At 38.8% G+C, this 20,041-nt stretch overlaps 1 protein-coding gene across 2 annotated transcripts in view; it reads right to left on the reverse strand.

Annotated features, from left to right (window-relative positions):
• Positions 1 to 20,041, reverse strand: part of LOC128983943 (erythroid differentiation-related factor 1) — a 179,413-nt gene that overhangs the window by 155,255 nt on the left and 4,117 nt on the right. For both annotated transcript variants that reach the window (XM_054403223.1, XM_054403228.1), the window contains exon 2: positions 9,860 to 10,077. In XM_054403223.1, the coding sequence (XP_054259198.1) occupies positions 9,860 to 10,077 (218 nt within the window). The remainder of the gene's footprint in view (positions 1 to 9,859; positions 10,078 to 20,041) is intronic.

Consider the following 20,041-nt stretch of genomic DNA (forward strand, 5'->3'; position numbering starts at 1 on the left):
ATTGTCAATGTATGTATCATGATGGCAGTGTTTGACTTAATAAACCGTTGCCGTGGTCCGATCATCACGCCACCCTCAACCGACCAATCACAACACAGCCTGACCACGCTCCTATTTTCCCGGCTTTTCCTCACAGTCTTCCAGCAGCTCCCGTGATGTAACCAACTCCCGTGTTAGTCCCGCCCGTATCGGCCGCGGCATTTTTAACTGTAAAATGTGTTATTATTTACTTCCATCTTCATTCTTAAACCACGGACATTCCACCTACGAAGGTTTTTTGTCCGATAAAAGGGCACAAAAGGAAGGAGAGTCTATCACAGACTATGCAATTAAGCTTAAGAAACAAGCTGCCACTTGTAAGTTCGATAATGTTTTAGACGAAGCCCTTAGAGACAAGTTTTTATGTGGCCTAAGATCAGCTGCTATACAGAGTAAATTGTTGGCCGAGGGGGACAACCTAACGTTTTCTAAGGCACTAGAGCTAGCATTAGTGATTGAAAATGCTGACAGTAACGTAAAATCTTTGCATCCTGAGAGACATTCAGGTGAAATAGGTTATGTTAGGCCTTCTGGTAGTGTAAATAAAGGTGCATGGCAAAAACACGAACCATTCAAATCCAAGTTTGAAAATAAAGTTGGGGAGGAAAATAAAGGTTATTACAAACAGAAATGTTACCGTTGTGGTAAATTACATGATGTAAATACTTGTCCATATGTTGATTTTACTTGTTTTTCTTGTCAGAGAAAAGGGCACCTACCGAACATGTGTAGGTCAAATAGGAAAGACCTAAATGGATCTAAACCTCCTTATAGGAAATATAACAGACCCACGGGTCGTGTCAATGTGTGTGAATCCGACAGTGAAGATGAAAATCATGTTGGAAAGGTAGGCCTAAACTATGACGATGACTTAGGCCTAGGATTACATAATATAGCATACGCTAATGGTAGCCCTTGTTCTTCAAACAGTATTGTGACTACTCTGGTCATCAACAACACACCAATTGAGATGGTTGTTGACACAGGTGCGGTAGTAACCATAATGCCCGATAATGTTTATTTCAAAAATTTCCATAAAGTCAAATCACAACTTGAGAAATGTGATGTAAAACTTAAAACCTACACAGGTGAGAGTATTAATGTACTTGGGAAGTTCCAGGCACATGTTAAATCTGGGAAAGACGAACCCCTGAAAGACGATCTGCCAGTCGTGGTCGTCGAAGGCATGGGAAATCGACAACCAACGCTTCTGGGACGCAATTGGTTATCCAAACTGCAACTGGACTGGAACAGTATCGGACGCAACCGTGATCTGGGTGGTGGTGAAGCTTACCTGCTGAACAGTAAGATTGCTCCATTTTATGATGTTGTAAATAGTTTAAAGAAGAGTTATGCATCTGTGTTTGATAATTCTATTGGAGAGATAAAAGACATGACTGTGGAGTTGGTGCTCGAAGAAAACGCCACTCCGATTTTCAGCAAAGCTCGAAACGTTCCTTACGCCTTGCGTAACGCTGTCGAGGCTGAGTTAAACGATCTGGAGAAAAATGGGATAATTTATCCTGTCACCCAGACAGAATGGTGTTCTCCTATTGTTGTGGTTCGCAAACCAAATGGAAATGTACGGTTATGCGGAGATTTTAAATCTACCCTTAACCCCTGCCTTCGAACGGACCATTATCCGTTGCCAAATCCTGATGACATTTTTGCAAAAATTTCAGGTTCCAAATTATTTTCAAAGTTGGACTTGACTGCAGCTTACAGTCAACTGAAGGTGGGGGAAAACTCCCAAGAATTACTGACTATCAACACCCACAAGGGATTGTTTAGGTACGCACGCCTGCCCTATGGGATTACTAGCGCAGGGGCGTTGTTTCAGGCAACCATGGATAAAATGTTAGGTGGTTTAAATGGCACTGTGTGCTACCTTGATAACATTTTGATATATAGCAAAACCTTTCAGGTAGTGATGGACAAGACCCGAAACTTCGAGATTTTTTCGAGATTTATTTTATCTCGAAGCTTCGGGCGGGATTAAAATGCTAACGGGATATTTTCGAGACGAGATTAAAAAAAAAAAAAAAAAAAAAAAAAATTTAAAAAATTTTGATTTAAAAAAGATTTTTTAAACTGCTAAGTTTTTTAGCAAAACGTTAATTGCAAACTTTTAATTTAAAATTTAAAAAAATTTAAATTTAACAAAAATTAAAATAAAAACAAATTTAAAAATTAAAAACAAAAATTTTAATATATTTTTGAAATTTTAAATTTAAACAAATTTTAATTTTTTGTTAATTTAAAACATTTGAGTTTTTTTGCTAAACGTAATTTGCAAACCTTTAAATTTAAAATTTAAAATTGTTAAAAATTTTATTAAATTTAAATTTAAAAAAATTAAATAAAAAAGATCAATTTCAAATCAAAAAAAAATTTAAACTGCTAAGTTTTTTTGCAAAACGTAAATTGCAAACTTTTAATTTAAAATAAAAAAATAAAAAATTTAGAAATTTAAAATTTAAATTTTTTAAAATTTTAAATTAAAAAAAATATATTTCAAAAATTAAAATTAAAAAATTTATATTTTTAAAATTTTAAAAAAACTAAGTTTTTTGTGAAACGTACATTGCAACCTTTTATTTAAAATTTCAAAAAAATTAAAATTAAAAAAAAAAAAAATTTTATAAAAATTTTAAAATAAAAAAAAACTGCAAAGGCGTTTATTTAATTATTTATTCTTTACAAGGAAATATTGCTTCAATCATTTTATATTTTTTTTTGCATAGCAAATGAAAAGTTTTGTTAGTGTAAGCAGTGTGAGACATGTTTTACTACTGTAAACATATAATTTACTCCAAAATCATTCTATTAATAACACAAGACTTAAAATTGTTACTTGATACTTAACTAGTAATACTGTTGTTTTTTATATTTTGCAAAGTTGAACTATATTATACCAACTGACATCTCCATGTTTCCTATGCCGAAGAGTTATTTTTAATAAGTTAGGCCTTATTCGTTTCTTTTATATAGGCTACTGATGTTTTTATCAATGTTTTCAATAAAAGATATTAAATATTTTTGTCGATTTTTTGCCAAGTTCTTAGAACTTGTAAATATATCTGAACTTAAAAAGTAAATATTAATTTTTTATAACTTTTCATTAAATCTCGTCCCGAAAAAAAATCTCGTCCCGCGGGAATTAAAAAAATCTCGTCTCGTCTCGAAGTGAAAAATCTAGTCTCGTCCATCACTACTTTCAGGATATGAAAGTAAGAGTAGAGGTAGTCCTAAAACGCCTAAGTTTTTATGGGGTTAAGGTTAACACATCAAAAAGTGAATTTTTTCAGAAGAGTCTGATTTTCCTAGGCTATCGCACAGACGATCAGGATATTCACCAAACAGAGGAGCTTACTAAGGCTATTACTAATGCTCCACGTCCAGAAAATGTCACTCAATTGAGGTTGTTCCTAGGGTTAGTGAATTTCTATGGAAAATTTCTTCCAAACCTTTCAACTTTGCTCCACCCCTTGTACAAGCTTTTAGAGACCAATGCTAAATGGGTCTGGGACAAACCATGTGAAGAGGCCTTTTTAAAATGTAAAAATCTCCTGTTGAAAGATAACGTCCTAATGCCTTTCAACCCAGAGTTAGATATTGTAGTGACTACAGACAGTTCCAGCTACGGGGTTGGGTGTGTTCTAGCCCATTCTCTACCTGATGGCACCAAAAGACCAATCGCCTTCTCATCAAGGAGTTGGTCAAAAAGCGAGGTGAAGTACAGCCAAATAGAGAAAGAGGCATTAGCAATTGTGTACGGTGTAAAAAAGTTTCACAATTTTCTGTATGGCAGGAGATTTGTCCTAGTGACCGACCATAGACCGCTCATATTTTTGTTTGGTTCGGCAAAAGGAATCCCAACGCTTGCTGCCGCCAGGATTCAAAGGTGGGCGCTGACTCTTGCAGCGTATGACTACGAAATTAGATACCGTAAGGGCACGGATATATCCAAAGCAAATGCGTTGTCTAGGCTTCCTTGTGAACTTCCCAAAGTACAGGGCGAAATATCATTCTTCTCTTCCACATCCGAACTTCCAATCACCTCCAAGGAGATAGCAACAGCTACTAAATTTGATCTGATACTTTCAAAGGTTCTGGATTTCACATCAAATGGTTGGCCTCATTATGTTTCAGATGAGAACTTGAAACCGTATTTCTCTAAAAGTTCACAACTGTCCGTTGAGCAAGGATGTTTGTTGTGGGGATGTAGGGTTGTCATACTACCACCTCATCGGAAGGAAATTTTGATTTTGCTTCACTCTGAACATCCAGGCGAGTCGCGCATGAAGGCGCTAGCTAGAAGTTTTGTATTTTGGCCCGGAATGGACGCCGACATTGAAAGTGTGGTCAAAGACTGTGTCGTCTGTCAGAAGACACGTAATTCCGCTCCACTTGCCCCGTTACAACCTTGGGCTTGGCCAAAACACAGTTGGCAGAGACTTCACTTAGATTTTGCCTCTTTTGAGGGTAAAGAGTTTTTGATAGTGGTGGATGGTTTTTCTAAGTGGCTAGAGGTTTTCCATATGCCAACAAAAACGTCACGACAGACGATTGAGAAACTAAGGAGCTGTTTTGCAACATTTGGCCTACCGGCTACTGTAGTTACAGACGGGGGACCACAATTCACCTCACAGGAGTTTAAAGAATTCTTACACTCAAACGGAGTTCATCATGTCTTATCTCCCCCATACCACCCAGCTTCAAATGGTCTTGCTGAGAGGGCAGTGCAGACTGTAAAAAACACCTTCCTACGGCAGATGTTGCACGACACCAAACATAATCAAGCTCGTTCACTTCAAAATCAAATTGATTAATTTCTATTCACTTATAGAAACACTCCACACTCAATAACAAACTTGGCACCTTCAGAAATCATCAAACTTAAACCCAGAACTCATCTAAATTTATTGAAACCTCATCTGGCTGAACAAATGTTATCAAAACAGGAAGGGATGGTGAGAAGTGCCAACATCCACAGAGGAAATCATCGAACATTTTCTGTCAATGACAGAGTTTACGTCAAAACCGTACGTAATGAAAAGGTAAAGTGGCAACCGGGTATTGTAATCAAAATAAGGAGCCCAGTTACATACATTGTCAAGGTAGATGGATTTACAAGATTTGTCCATGTTGACCATTTGCGTGCTGATCTCTCAGTGGAAGACGAGGAGGATGATGTGCTGTTACAATTCCCAAGAGAACTTTACAAATCGCCCAAGGATAACCCTTCCAACATCGGCCAGCAAAATTCACCTGCAAAATCAAGCTCACCTCCCAAGACCCGACAATCACCTGAAGTCAGAGAAAATCTTTAAGGAAGCCCAATCATCCGTCGCTCTAACCGTGTCATTAGAGCGCCTCGGAAACTAGACCTCTAAATGTGACAAGAGGACTCCTCCATGTTTTTTGTAAATATTTTGTGTAAGAAGAATTTTTATTTGGTTGGGAGGAGTGTAGTAAAGTAGAAGAAGGATTTTAGTTATATTAGTGTAAGACAGACAATAGACGAACTTTGCCCTCAAGAGATAAGAAGCCAACCCCACTCTAGACGAGGAGACGGACGGCAGTTCGGGTATAGACCCAGGCTAGTAAAGACGTCACTACCTGTTCTGGTCACTAGCTCTAAATAAGTAGTTTTATAATAGTTGAGTGCGATATTATATTTCTAATCGTAATAGTAGCGTGATTACAATACATACCAAGGTAGGTACTGTACTTTAAGCAAAGTATGATGAATGGAGATTGGGACGGTGGCGTCGTCCTGTAATCCAGTTACTAGGAGGTCACGAATTGTGGATATATATTAACATCCGCACTAGTGAGTACCACAGCTATCCGCAGTACTATTCTGATAATTAGTTAACTACATGGCAAAAATGTAGTTGGGATTCCACCATAAACTGTAGGTCCCTTAGTTGACATTGGCTGTATGGGCTATTAATTAACAGCTGTGTCTAAGGATTATGTCAGCCTTAGTCACTAACAAGACTACAAGATTGTGCCACTTATTATGAGTGTAGGATGAGTGGCGTGATCTTGTTGTTGTTACTGACTAAGGCCGACATGTTCCTTAGACAAGACAGTCAATTAATAGTCCATACAACCAATGACACCTAAGGGACCAACAGTTTGTAGTGGAATCCGAACCACATTTTTGTCTTGTAATTTACGAATTGGTTTAATTATCATTATAGTACTGCGGATATATAACATACTGACTAAAATGTCTCGCAAATTCTAAATTAAAAAAAAATGGTTTTGGTTTATAAAATAAAATAAAAATTTAAAACGTTAAGCCTTAACTTTACTAATAAGGAATCCTTTTGAGAGTGTTTGTCATTGTGAAATTATATTTGAAGACAAATTTACATTAATACAGTAGAGTCCCGCAAACTCGGCGTAATGTGGACTAGAAGGGTGCCGAGTTTGTGAAATGACGGTTTATCGGGAACTAGAGTTAAAAATAAGAGCAATAAAATTTTTAAGCTTTTTAACCACCTTTTTCAATTAGATTTATATTACAAGTCAGTATTAAATCTTTAGATATAGTATAACAAATCCTTAGTACGAGTTGCAAATGATTATACTTGAGCTAACTTGTGTCCATGTTTAACTCGGACTCAAAAAATCACAAATTTTCTGAGCCAGGCTTTTCTGATGGCCGAGTTATCCAGACTGCCGGGTTATCCAGTGCCGTGTTTGCGAGACTCTACTGTATAACAAAACATTAGATCTTGATTGAAATCATTAAGATAAAACAAATGTCTTCCTTAATATTACAGGTAAAATAACATTTTGTAAACAAAAAAATTTTTACATTACATAAAATTTCACCTGTGAGTTAATAATATGAGGAATGAAGATCCGATGAGTCCCCAACATTTTGGACGTCCTATGCCCTTTTTGTTTGGAGGGGGGTAGTTCATAAATAATGTTGTTTTTACGTTTTAGGTACAGTGAGGTGTGGTTTTAGTTATTTTTAAACGATTGGGACTAGTTTTACTTTTAAGTGTATTAACAGTGAACCACTCCATACAGGGTAGGGTGTTCAATAAATATTATTACTTTTTTATGATCTTTGAATATTTTATTCATAAAATAATCAAACTAGGTACCTCAATGCTCTTCATAACAGAGGATTATTTAAAATAATTTTAAAATCTTCACTACATAAGGGGGAAGGACCGCAAGGAGTAAGAGAAAATCTTAAATACCCCGCCGCAGCAAACCTGCAGGCTAAGCGAATTTCCATTTGCCTGAATTGGTTTTCAGTTAAATCTATTTAAATTAGCCTACATTACGTTTAACGAGTAGGCTACCTAGGTTTGCTGCTACAAGGAGGCTATAAAGTGTGTTTTTTTTAGTATAATAAGCTTTTTAAAAATTGCTAAGTTTAATCAAGATGTATCAAGACATAAACAAGCTAACTAAATCATTTTACAATATTCTATAAGAATAACATGGGAATTATAAATTTTATATTTTTGGAATTTTATCTGTAACCAATAACCGTACTAAAATATATGTATATTGTCGAAATCGGCACATAAACACGTTTATACTTACGGTATAAATAAGTTCTGTGTCAAAAAAAGTTCTAGACCAGTGGTATAGCCAGGAAAAATCTATTTTCCCCCAAAATATGAGTACAAACTTTAAAAAAAAAATGTAACATGGGCATTATGGGATAACATTCTGCCATTCGAAGTATAACAATTTACTACTTAACGTGTATTAGTGGATGCACTACAATAGGGAAATGGAATGTTGTTAAATTCAATATTTTATAATAGTTAAGCCGAAATAAATTGTCTAATATCTGCTACCTAATAAATCTAAAAACAGTATCAGTTACAGTTAATTGTTAAGAGTATTACGTATTATTATCTCCATATTTTCACTACTCCAACACATTGGCCTAATTTTTAATCCATTTTTTTTAGCGAATTTCCCTATAGGGAAGTAGCTATTAGCTCTGTACGTCTCATGGTATGACTTGAGCCAGGGACCGATTTACTTTTTCATTTTGATGTCCCAGAGGCCAAAAATAATATTCTGCGATTCTGAATTTATCAACAATTGCTGTCAGTTCAACACACGTACGTTTTATTCATAAATGCAAATTTCTGCGCTACGAATGAAATTTTTGATAAATTGCCGAAACTTGTCGATAGGTCCATATGATATAATGTCCGACCTCCAAGTGGGGTTGAACGTTAGTCCCGTCCATTGAAAAAGCTGTTCTTGTATTCATCCGCGCTCACCTCGGATTGGACCATTGGACCATAGTGCCTGGCGTGGATTTTGTACAGTACATTCAAATTCAAATTTGGCACAAAAGACTAATAATTATTTCTATGCTTTATAGTACGGTAACTGTAAGAAAAATATAACGTGTAATACAAGTGCAAAGGGCCTTTGCTGCACACGAGAAACTTTCCGCACTTCGCATAGGCCTACTAGTTACACAAATAATTATTGAGCAGGAGCATTGCAAACAAACAAAAAATGAATAGGTCTACATCTATAGATTAGATTTATGGAAATAATTGGTTATTGGTGTTTTTCCATTATGAGTGGAAATGCAGAACAAGACTGTAGCATTCATTTGTGTGTGATTTTGGTTATGCAAGGACATAACAATTCTTTTTTATTCTCTGTCACATGGCGCCAAGTTTTCTGAAAATTTTGAACTGCCGAGTTATCAAAGTTCGGGTTTGTAGATGATTGGAACATTGTTTAATTGTTAGAACAGAGGTTGCATTAAATTTATTTTGTATTAAATAGTTTTCAAATCCTAACATCATATTGTTTATGTCACTAAGACATTATTTGTTTAACCATTGTAACCAATGTACAGTAGAACCTCTTTAATCCGAACTAATTGGGACCAGGGGTAGTTCGGACTAGTGAATAGTTCGGATTACAGAACATATTGTTGTTTTTACATAACAATAGCTAAAACATGGCTAAAATTGATCTAAATTATTTTGGGAAAAGTGAAAAAAATGTTTTATAAATTAAAATACAGTGTTTATTTAATACAGTAGTAAACATGGTGAATAAACAGTACTGTACATCAAATACAGTATACAATAAAGAACTGCTGTACTGTGTATAGAGTACAGCAATGAGGGGTTCGGATTAGTAGACGTTCGGATTACGGGGGTTCGGATTAAAGAGGTTCTACTGTATTGCCAGTCCCTACATGAAATGGCTGGGTAGCTGAGTGGCTTAATGCTCGCCTAACAATCAAAAGGTTGCCGGATCAATCCTGAGAAAATTCCGTAGCTCTTTGATAGTTCAAAATTGGGCCCAGCTGTTCCTGATCATTGGGCTTTAAATAAATAATGAAATAGCTGATCTTAGTCAACAACAAAGCTACACACATTATCCCCATCTAGGATAACAACCTAGGAGGCGTCCCCATCTCAATTGATAATTTTCATAAAAAATAGATTTTTTTAAACATAAGATAAATACATTTTAGCGAATTTCCCATATAGGGAGTAAGCTATTACCGTAGGTCTTATGGTAAGACCTAGACTCGGGACCGATTTACTTTTTCGTTTTGAGGTCCCAAAAGGCCAAAAACACCATCTGTTAAAATTCATATATATATATTTTGAGGCTCCCCCTGGTAAGATGAGGTTGCACGAGTCATAATTCACAGAGCACAGGCAGTAATTTACTCTCAAGCTGGCACTGTTTATACGTATGCCTACTGCAATGTAACTTGGATACAGATTATGGTAGCAATATTATCAATAACAAACAGAAAATACTGCATCACACTTCTTACCTTGAAAATCCAGTAGATTTACAAAGCACATGTTGTAGACCATATGACTCTGCTGAGCTAGTGAGCCAGTTTGATGGAGGCAAGTTGAGGTCAGTGTTACACTGAAGCCGAGCAAAGTTTGCAGGAGCCTGGACTGCAGAATACTTTACAACAGCTCTGGACTTAACTTGTTGTTCCATAGTATTACTTCTACCCGTCTTGTGTTTCTCGTCAAATTTCTAAAACATCAATGAAAATATTGACTTAGACTTGGTCATTAGGCTATTATCAGTTACTAGCTGTTAGTTGACCTATCCTACGTACGGGAATCAAGTAGTCGATTAAAAACTGAATATAATTCAGAACAGCTAGTTTACGCACACAAAGAAAAATTCTGGCAGTTTTAATAGGGAAAATCATCCTGTAAACAAATATCACGTGACAACCTATTTCTTTCATCCGATTATAGGCCTATACAATATGCATTTTAAATCTGATGATTTTACAATAAAACAGCTATTGTGTTGATTTGAAAAGCCTTGAAGTGGGATTGACGTTCGATTCACACGTTCTGGTGAAAAGTACAGTAGCTACATATCACCTTCCATTGCATACTATCACTAAGGGCGCCTTATTTTACATCAGTGACCACTGAAACCTCTGTCCCTATTTTTGAAATGGTTCACAGTTAAGCAATCGTCAACACTCAACTCAACCAACAACAGGATTTGGTATTTTTGAAATCCAACAGTTGAGAAGTGAGTTGGGAATCACTAGTTGAGAGATTTATTTAGGAAATGTAAGCATGAGACCGCACGATATTCAGATGACGTCATTTCGAACCAATCACAATGCAGAGTTCTTGCGATCTTCGATCTACGGATCCAACCTCTTACTCTAAAATCTGGATCCTTTTATCAGCTAATCTCATTCTCAACCTACCATATTTCGAGGCACTGAGGTAAACTGTCAACTCCGTCCGTGAGAGATTGAGGTTATGTCTTAATCTTAGTGATTGCAAAAGTACCTTGTATAAAAGTATTCAAAATAAAATTTACTATGGATGCTTGTTTTAGGCTGTAGCTCATTATAGGTATATCCGAAATAAATTATTAGCTTTCTTCGTCTCTATTTCAGAACACATCACCTTATTTTAGTTCCCTTCATAGTTTTGTAGTGTTATTTTTATGTGTTTGTATTTAGGTTAAAGCTTAAATGGATATTTGTATTGCACTAAAAGCATATCAAATTAATTTGATCCCTTTATTAGGTGAATTATGGTATTGAAACAAACTATGATATTGTTTCTCTTTACCACAATCTTTAATAAATCATAATACAGTAACAATATTATCTTATAATAAGTTCAATAAAGTTTTTTTTTTTTTTTTTTTTGTTTTTTTTTAAGGGAGAGGAGGGAAAATGCTTTTACGCACACAGGTAGCCAGCCTGTAGTGTGAGACTCCTGAATCTATCACAGACTACTCACAGAAAACCCCCTCTACTCTGTTGGACACAGACCTGGAATTGTTTGTCACATTACTTCAAGTCATGCCAACATGTGACCTAAGCCCTCAGGGCTCTCACCGTTTTTGGCATTTGGATACTTCATGACCTACACCGCATCCCGGTCAAGGTCGAGCTTCTTGGCGCAGAGAATACCCTGGATGTAATGTGACACACAGGTCCAATTGTCCTCACCCTCCGTCATCATCGGTATGACCAGGCATTCCCGATGACGTGGAACATACCTTTTTCCACTGCCAGCGTTGGGAAAGGCCCCGCCTGGAGGCTCAACAGTTAGTAGGACTGCTGTCGGTGGACACGGTCATACCAATAAAGTTTAGTAGGCCTAGTCTATTTCAAAGTATTGCAAACATACCGACAAGGATACAACCCTTGATTTGGTAGTCTAGTATTAATTGACACAGTAAATAAAAGCAATAATTTATTCTACAGAAAACAATCAAATTAAGTATTGGGTGCTCCTATGACAATGACAACAAATACCTAACCTCTAATCACAATTAGTAAGTAGTAAACAAAGCAAAAACAATATGGCGTTAACTCAAAAAAGAGCAATTTTTGCCGAAAGAGGAAGAAGAAAGTGCAGTCAACCGTCCACTCAACAGCTCGATAGGTAGCTATTATAAGTATTTATAAGTAGTTTTATAAGTAGTATTATAAGTAGTTTTGGTTGGATAAGTCAACTGTCAATCGTTTGAAAAATACAAAACAATTGGAAAGTTAGTGACTCAAACTCAACTCAACAGTCAACCATTTCAAAAATAGGGCCCCTTAAGTGCATTCAAGTGGCCCCTCATGTATATAAATTTACGTAAATAAAAATTTGAACGAATGATGTTTTTGGCCTCTGGGGACATCAAAATGAAAAAGTAAATTGGTCCCGGGCCTAGGTCTTACCATGCCACCTACGGTAATAGCTACTTCCCTATAGGAAAATTCACTAAAAGAAGTCTGTCGACGGTAAAGTTTTGTGAGCAACCAATTCCTGGCTCAACACTGTTGCTGACTCAGTCGCCGAGACTTGTGTTTCGGAGTGGAAACGGCAACATTTTGGCAACTGTGTGTGCAAGCAAACGGAGAACATTGAATCCACCTGTCCTGCACTCTCAGGCTCAAATTAATTCTTTGCTGTGAACTTCTAGCTATCAATGGCATTACTAAGAATTGGCAGGTTTTAAAAGTCTATAAAATTCTCTCTCAAAAAATAGTCATAACCACATTGAAGGCGCAATCCACCATCAGGCTTGAATATGCACAATCACTTATGCGCTTTGTCAAAAAAAACTCTGTACCCACCACCTTGGCCAAGTCCACCATTTTTCATCATCACATTAAGTCATCCAAAATAACAAACGCTGCACTGAGTTCTTGTACATCTGCAAAAATTTTCTTGAGTGTTAAGCACAAGAGAATAAGATCAAATGTTTAAATGTTGCTGAGTGGAAACAGCCCAAATAATAAAAACAAAACCTGCGTCAATCTTGTTCCACCTTCACAAGTGAACGCAAGGTATTTTTGGTCTTGAAACATTGCTGTAGACACTACAGAAACTTACCCCAAGAAGTAGGCTATATTTTTTTAGGGAGAGGAGGGAAATGCTTTTATGTACACAGGTCGCCACCCTGTAGTGAAGACTCCTGAATTTATCAGACTATTCACTAAAAAACCCCCTCTACTCTGTTAGACACAGACCACAGGAATTTTTTGTCACATTACTTCAAGTCAGGCAAAAATGTGACCTAAGCCCTCACGGCATGCACCGTTTCTGGCATTTAGATTATTTATTACCTAAAACAACCTATTGCATCCCGGTCAAGGTCGAGCTTCTTGGAACGGAGGATACCCTGAATGTAATGTGACACACAGGTCCAATTGTCCTCACCCTCCGTCATCATACGGTATGACCGTGTTCACCGACAGCAGTCCTATGAACTGTTGAGCCTCCAGGCGGGGCATTTCCCAACGCTGGCAGTGGAAAAAAGTATGTTCCATGTCATCGGGAATGCTTGGGCAGTATATGCAATGGGGGGACTTGGCTTTGCCCATCCTAAACAGGTACGACCGGAAAAAACCGTGACCCATCAGAAATTGGGTGAGGTAGAAGTTCACCTCTCTACACCGCCGATTAACCCAAGGTTGAACTTGCTATAAAAGTCACCTGGTCCAGCGTCCCCGTGCCTACTCTTCCCAGCTTTCCTCACAGCTAGTACATGCGGGTGTGTTCCTCTGTTCGTGCCTGGTCCTTCCCAGGGGGCTGATAAATTGCCTTAATCTACACCGCCAAAAGTTTGGCGGGGATGACTCCAGCAACCACCAGGAAGGCGGGATCAGACACTGTTCGGTAGGCCTGACGCTGCACTAGGGCGAGCCGCATCCTATATACCTCCTTACTCCTTATTGAGAGTGTCTGCCCACACCTCCGCACTGTACAAGAGTAAGGACTGGACCAAAGAGATTAACAGCCTTCTACGACTGGACCGAGGCTGTCCTGTCCGCAGCGCCATGTTAGATCTTCTTATTAGTCATTATTGTCTTTGTGGTAACTAAATAACACACACACTCTGAATTAATCATGGATTTTATTTAACATAGGACACACAACATTACAGAACACTACATTGCTTCAGCTACTCATAAAAGAAGCTAGAGAACAAAAACAAAGTACAATAATTTATAGGCTACCTAAAATGGTAGGCTTATCTTAGTTTTCATATAGCTTTATAACCTAGCCTATGGTTATCTATATATATAAAAGGCAAAGCCCTCACTGACTGACTGACTGACTGACTCACTCACTCACTCATCACTAATTCTCCCACTTCCCATTTACCTAGGAGGCTGAAATTTGGTACACTGATTCTTTAGGCATTAAATAGGAAAACTAAGTAGTTTTTATTCTGATCGGACACTCGGGCTCCGCCCCAGTGGCTCTGGAGTTTCCCATGTTAACCTTATGACTACTCATATTTAAATGGAATTAATGAATCTTAACAGCTGTTTCAATTAAACAAGTTGGTTCTGTTCTATGATGTGCAATAGCATTAAGTTACGAGGATTACCAACAGGGTGCAGCACTATTATTTTTTTTAATTTATGACAGCTAATTTGCAACCAAAAGGTGAGTGAGCGTAGCGAACGAACTTCAACCTGGAGGCGAGTTAGCGTAGCGAACGAGCTAACCTGAAGGCAAGTGAGCGCAGCGAACGAGCTCCAACCTAAAAGTGAGTGAGAGTAGCGAACGAACTTCAACCAGGACGTGATTGAACCATGCGAACGAGCTTATCTTGAAAATTAAGAAGTTAAACGGGGCAAAGCCCGCGGGTACAGCTAGTCTATATATATAAAAGGCAAAGCCCTCACTGACTCACTCATTACTAATTTTCCCACTTCCCATTTACCTAGGAGGCTGAAATTCGGTACACCGATTCTTTGGGCATTAAATAGGAAAACTAAGTAGTTTTTATTCTGATCGGGCTTCCGGGCTCCGCCCCAGTGGCTCTGGAGTTTCCCATGTTAACCTTATGATTTTTCATATTTAAAAGGAATTAATGAACCTTAACAGCTGTTTCAATTAAACAAGTTGGTTTTGTTCTGTGATGTTCAATAGCATTAAAGTTACAAGGATTACCAACAGGGTGCAGCACTATTTTTTTTTTTTTAATTTATGACTACAGCTAATTTTCAACCAAAAGGTGAGTGAGCGTAGCGAACGAACTTCAACCAGGACGTAATTGAGCCATGCGAATACTTATGAAGTTAAACGGGGCAAAGCCCGCGGGTACAGCTAGTATAACAGAGGCCCTCCGACATTGGCCATTAGCCAGCTAGAAGAAACCACCCTAGCGGCCTTGTCCGCCATACAGAATATCTGATCCCGCCAGCTGAGCTTTCTGTCCACCATGACCCCAAGGTTTTTGGCAGTACGAAAAATTTGGACTTTGACAGCCCCCACCCTCAACGGCAGATGGTGTCAATCTGTTTTTTGTCAAAATCACAATTTCGGTTTTGCTCAAAGCGAGGGAGAGTTTGTGGTCTGCCATCCATGCATTTATGGTACAAATAACTCCGTTCAACTAACTGAGCCAGCTCAACGCTACGTACAGCTATCAAAGCTGCAACGTCGTCTGCGTACCCAACCAAAACAGTTTCCTCAGGCATTTCAGACCTCAGAAGGCTGTCATAAGTGACATTCCAGAGGTCTGGGACGAGTATGGAACCTTGGGCAGCAACGAAAGTGACACTCATCGTCCGTGGGCCTTCGGTAGTGTCATACATGAGGAGGTGGAACCGGAGATAATCCTCTATGATACGCATGAGGTATGCCGGAACATGGAAGGTGTTCTCCAGAGCATCCAGCATATCGCACCACCTTGCGGAAATTAAATGTGTTTCGCACATCGAGTGTTACGAGCAGCACAACCCTACGAGAGTAGTGGTTAAAATCCTCAGCTCTCATCATGGTTTGCTTCACCTCCTCAAAAATCCATACTGACGAGGGGACAGGTCCCCCGCAGCGACCATGGCTGAATTCAGCCGGGAACGGATCAACTTCTCAAAGACTTTGCCAGCCGTATCCAACATACACAGATGTTTGTAAGAGGATGGCAGGTCTGGGTCTCCTTTCCCCTTCCCCACCAGCACAAGCCTAGCTGTTTTCCAGCATGAGGGGAAAACTCCTTCGACTAGGCAGGCCTTGTACATGCTCAAAAGGATCTAGGGGTTGGTAGTCAAAACCTTTTTGAGGACTTTACCGGGTACCCCATTGGGTCCAGGAGCCTTATTGTTCTTCAGGGCAAGGACAGCCGCCTTCATCTCTTCAAGACTGAAAAGTGGGACGTTGTCTGCCCTTTCAAAATTTTGCAGTGGGCGCTACGTGTGAGCCGGGATAAGAGACTCGACTAGCCTCTCCATAGCGGCCCCGACCAAGATGGAAGGTGGAGAGCGGGTGCCAATATTCTTGGTTACAAGTTTGTAACCCAGGCCCCACAGCTTAGAATCGACATCATCCCTTAATGTCTCCCAGCAACTGTGGTTGCTCCGGTTGTTGGCCTAAGGGTTTCTTTAATACGAAGGAAAAAGACCGATTAAAATTGATAAGTTTGCTTGATCTAGGCCTACAGTAGACTCCCTCTTATCCGGACACCTTTTAACCGGAGGGAAGATGTTGTACCTAGGACCTGTTTTATCTTTTTATTTTTTTATTTTGATATGACACATTAAAACACAATAAATGTTAGTGAAAAGTAATCATTGTTCTTTAACACGATAGGCCTACATATATTTTATTTAACCCTTTATTTTCACCCAAAAAAAGTTATTCAATTTTTTTTTAATTTTGACATTAGGACCATGGTCCAATACCTATGTTGTACCTCGGACCTACATATGTTGTACCTTGGACCACTGATTTTTAAGTAGAGGAAATAAATGTAGAAACACATTTAAATGTTATCAAATTAATAATTAGTTTTTATTTTGTAAAATAGGTATAACAAAACTGGCCCTTACAATACAGTAAGTCATTAAGTCAGTAAGTCAGTTGAGTCATTTGCTGACTGTCAGTCACTAAACAACGTGTTCTGTCTTGATTGATCGGTGTAACTTTATTCTCTAATTGCTCATTAGTTTCATCAATCTTCTCAACTAATTGTGTTGGATTGCTGAATCTAAGTAAGATTAATGTGGTGAAAACATAACAAATCATTATCCTAAACTAATAACGTGTATTCAGCCTAAGCCTACCCAGCCCTATCCGTCTCTGACGTCAATTAACAACCTAGAACCCAACCTACTTGTTGAACATAACCTCCTATTGGGGCTTGGATTGGTTTAAAATTTGGAACGGTGGATTTGAAACTGATCGGGACTGAACCAAACCAAACCAGTGAACCTGCGTTAGACTTGTTTCCACAGCCTTTTAGATTTCGGCCGTCTTCTCTGAAGCTGAGTACTATATAAAGATTCGATTCATCTAGTTCTCGCCTAATATCTTCTTACATTGTTATTTCGTCAATATGGCATCATCATTTCCAATTGAAGTCTGTCCTGTTTGTGTAAAAACTGTTATCGATGATGCTAAGTCATTACAGTGCGACGGAAATTGCAACAGATGGTTTCACAAAGACTGTATACCTATGAGCACCGCAATATACAATTCTTATGCGAGCGACTCTAACAAAAAGTGGTTCTGCGACCGAGCTGATTGCAACCTAGGCTCTTCCACCTTGCCTGACATCTCCTTAGAATCTAAGATTGATACTATCCTCAATAAATTATCTTCATTGGCTACTAAGGATGAGTTGAAGACATTAACGGAGGGCATCACCCAAATCAAATCAGATTTAAAAGTGGTAGTGGAAAAAATAAATGATTTTGAACCCAGATTGACTAATGTCGAGACAGAAGTCCAGCAGTTGAAGGAGTGCCAGAAGAACACAAATAATTTTCAAACTCGAATGGATGATCTTGAAGCCAAGCTTAACTCTGCTGAAACTCGTAACACACCTGGGAGTTTGAGGACATTTTCTCTGAGATCAGTGATCGAAACCGGCGTGCACTCAACCTTATGGTCTATAATCTACCTGAGTGTAAATCGAGTGAGTCTACCGCTAGAATTTCCCACGATAAGAACTTGCTATGGGAACTTACTCAGGCCATTGGTTTTGAGTCGTCTGATGAACTAAAAATGTTTAAGATTGGCAAACCCGCAAGGAATAAACTGCGCCCCTCAAAGATTATCTTTGGGTCTGTCCCTGAAGTCAACGCATTCCTTGATGCGTTTGCAAAAGCCAATCTTAAGGATGATAATGGCAAATTCTCTCAAATTAGTGTCTCTAGAGACAGGACTGATCGCGAACGCAGACTCTTGAAATCCCTCAAAGAAGAACTTCAAAAGCGTTCAGAGGAAGGAGAGGATAACCTGACCATCAAATATAGGAATGGAGTCCCTTCTATCGTCTCACGGGCAAAAAACGAATAAGAGCTGGCCGTTACTCTCAAGTGAATGTTTATTATCAAAATGTTAACGGCCTTCGCTCCAAATTGCATGCATTAAGAGAATCTTTGTACTCTAGCCTGTACCAAATCATTATCATTACTGAAACCAACTTGTCTCCGGAAATCCTCACTCCTGAGCTTGGACTTTCCAACTTCAATGTCTTTCGCAAGGATAGGTCTCCTAAAACCAGCTCAAAGTCATCTGGTGGTGGCGTATTGGTTGCAGTGCACAATGACTTCCCATCTCGTGAACTGCTGGTGGCTAATGAAAATGTTGAATGTGTGTTTGTATCAACCCGCATTTCTAACCAACCCATCATTATTGGTGGAGTTTATTTGCCACCTCAATCCCCAAATCAGTTGTTTTCTGCTTTCACTGATTCGGTTGAGGAACTGCACACTACCTGTGAAGTTAGCTCTAAAATCATTATTGCGGGTGACTTCAACCAGCCGGGTGTGGACTGGTCTATCCCTTCTCCTGTGTCTGCAAATCCTGCTTCTGAATGTATTATAAATCTTATGAGCTTTGCTCACCTTCGTCAACATAACCGCATCCTCAACTCTCATGGAGTGCTGCTGGACCTCGTTCTCACTTCTGATGAATCCATTTCTGTTATCAAAGCGACTGAACCTCTACTCCCAGAAGAAGCATACCACCCAGCACTGGAATTCTCCATGATGGTAGCCTATCTGAAACCAAATGATTGTGGAACTTCTACGTATGACCTTAGGAGATGCAACGTTCATGGAGTGCGTCGTTGGGTCGAGTCCCTGAATTATCCGGATCCCAAGTTGCCCATACTGAATGTCGAGTCTTTATTCTCTTCCTTCTGCAGTGAGCTTGGAAATTGCATACGCCTTCACTCCCCACTAAGGAAATCTACCAAATCGAATTTCCATCATTGGTTCAGCCCCGAGTTGAGACTCCTAATTGCTAGAAAGAAGGAGCTGCATAAAACTTATAAAAACTCTCTTAGTAACACCCACTATAATGACTTTAAGGAAGTCAGGCGTCAATGCAAATTGTTGACAAGAGCCTGTCATGAGAGCTACCTAAGAGAGATTGACACTTGCCTAAAGTCTGATCCCAAATCCTTTTGGAGGTATATTAAGTCGCTGTCCAAGAACAGTCCCTTTCCAAGCAAACTGCAGTTTGAGCAGGAATCTGCTGAGGAGCCTCAGGCTATGTGTGATGTCTTTGCTTCTTACTTTTCATCTGTCTACGCACAGCCTGATGGAGTTGTACCTCACTACAACCTCGAACCAAGCTTCAATGTTCCCGTGTGGCATATATCTGCTGTCGATGTTGAGAATTAATTACTGAAGCTGAACACTTCAAAGGGACCTGGTCCTGACAACATCCCACCGGCGGTTCTACGGTTCTGCGGATCAGCACTTGCTCCCCACCTATCTATTTATTTTAACCAACTTTTGCGAGCTGGCATCTTTCCTAATTCACTGAAGTCTGGTTTTCTTGTCCCCATTTTCAAATCTGGCACGACATCTGATGTAAAGAATTATAGACCAATTGTGATCCAGTCTGTGTTGGCTAAAATATTTGAAAGTCTGGTCCTTGATGTACTCTCCTTCACTTTCAAGAGTTACTTCATATCTGAGCAACATGGGTTTCGTCCTGGAAGGTCCACAATTACAAACCTGTGTGTCTTCTCGAACTTCGTG

The sequence above is a fragment of the Macrosteles quadrilineatus genome, unplaced genomic scaffold (genome assembly GCF_028750875.1).
Source record: "Macrosteles quadrilineatus isolate MER2022 unplaced genomic scaffold, UCM_ALF_1.0 Scaffold_1__1_contigs__length_201487025, whole genome shotgun sequence".
Taxonomy (NCBI): Eukaryota; Metazoa; Arthropoda; class Insecta; order Hemiptera; family Cicadellidae; genus Macrosteles; species Macrosteles quadrilineatus.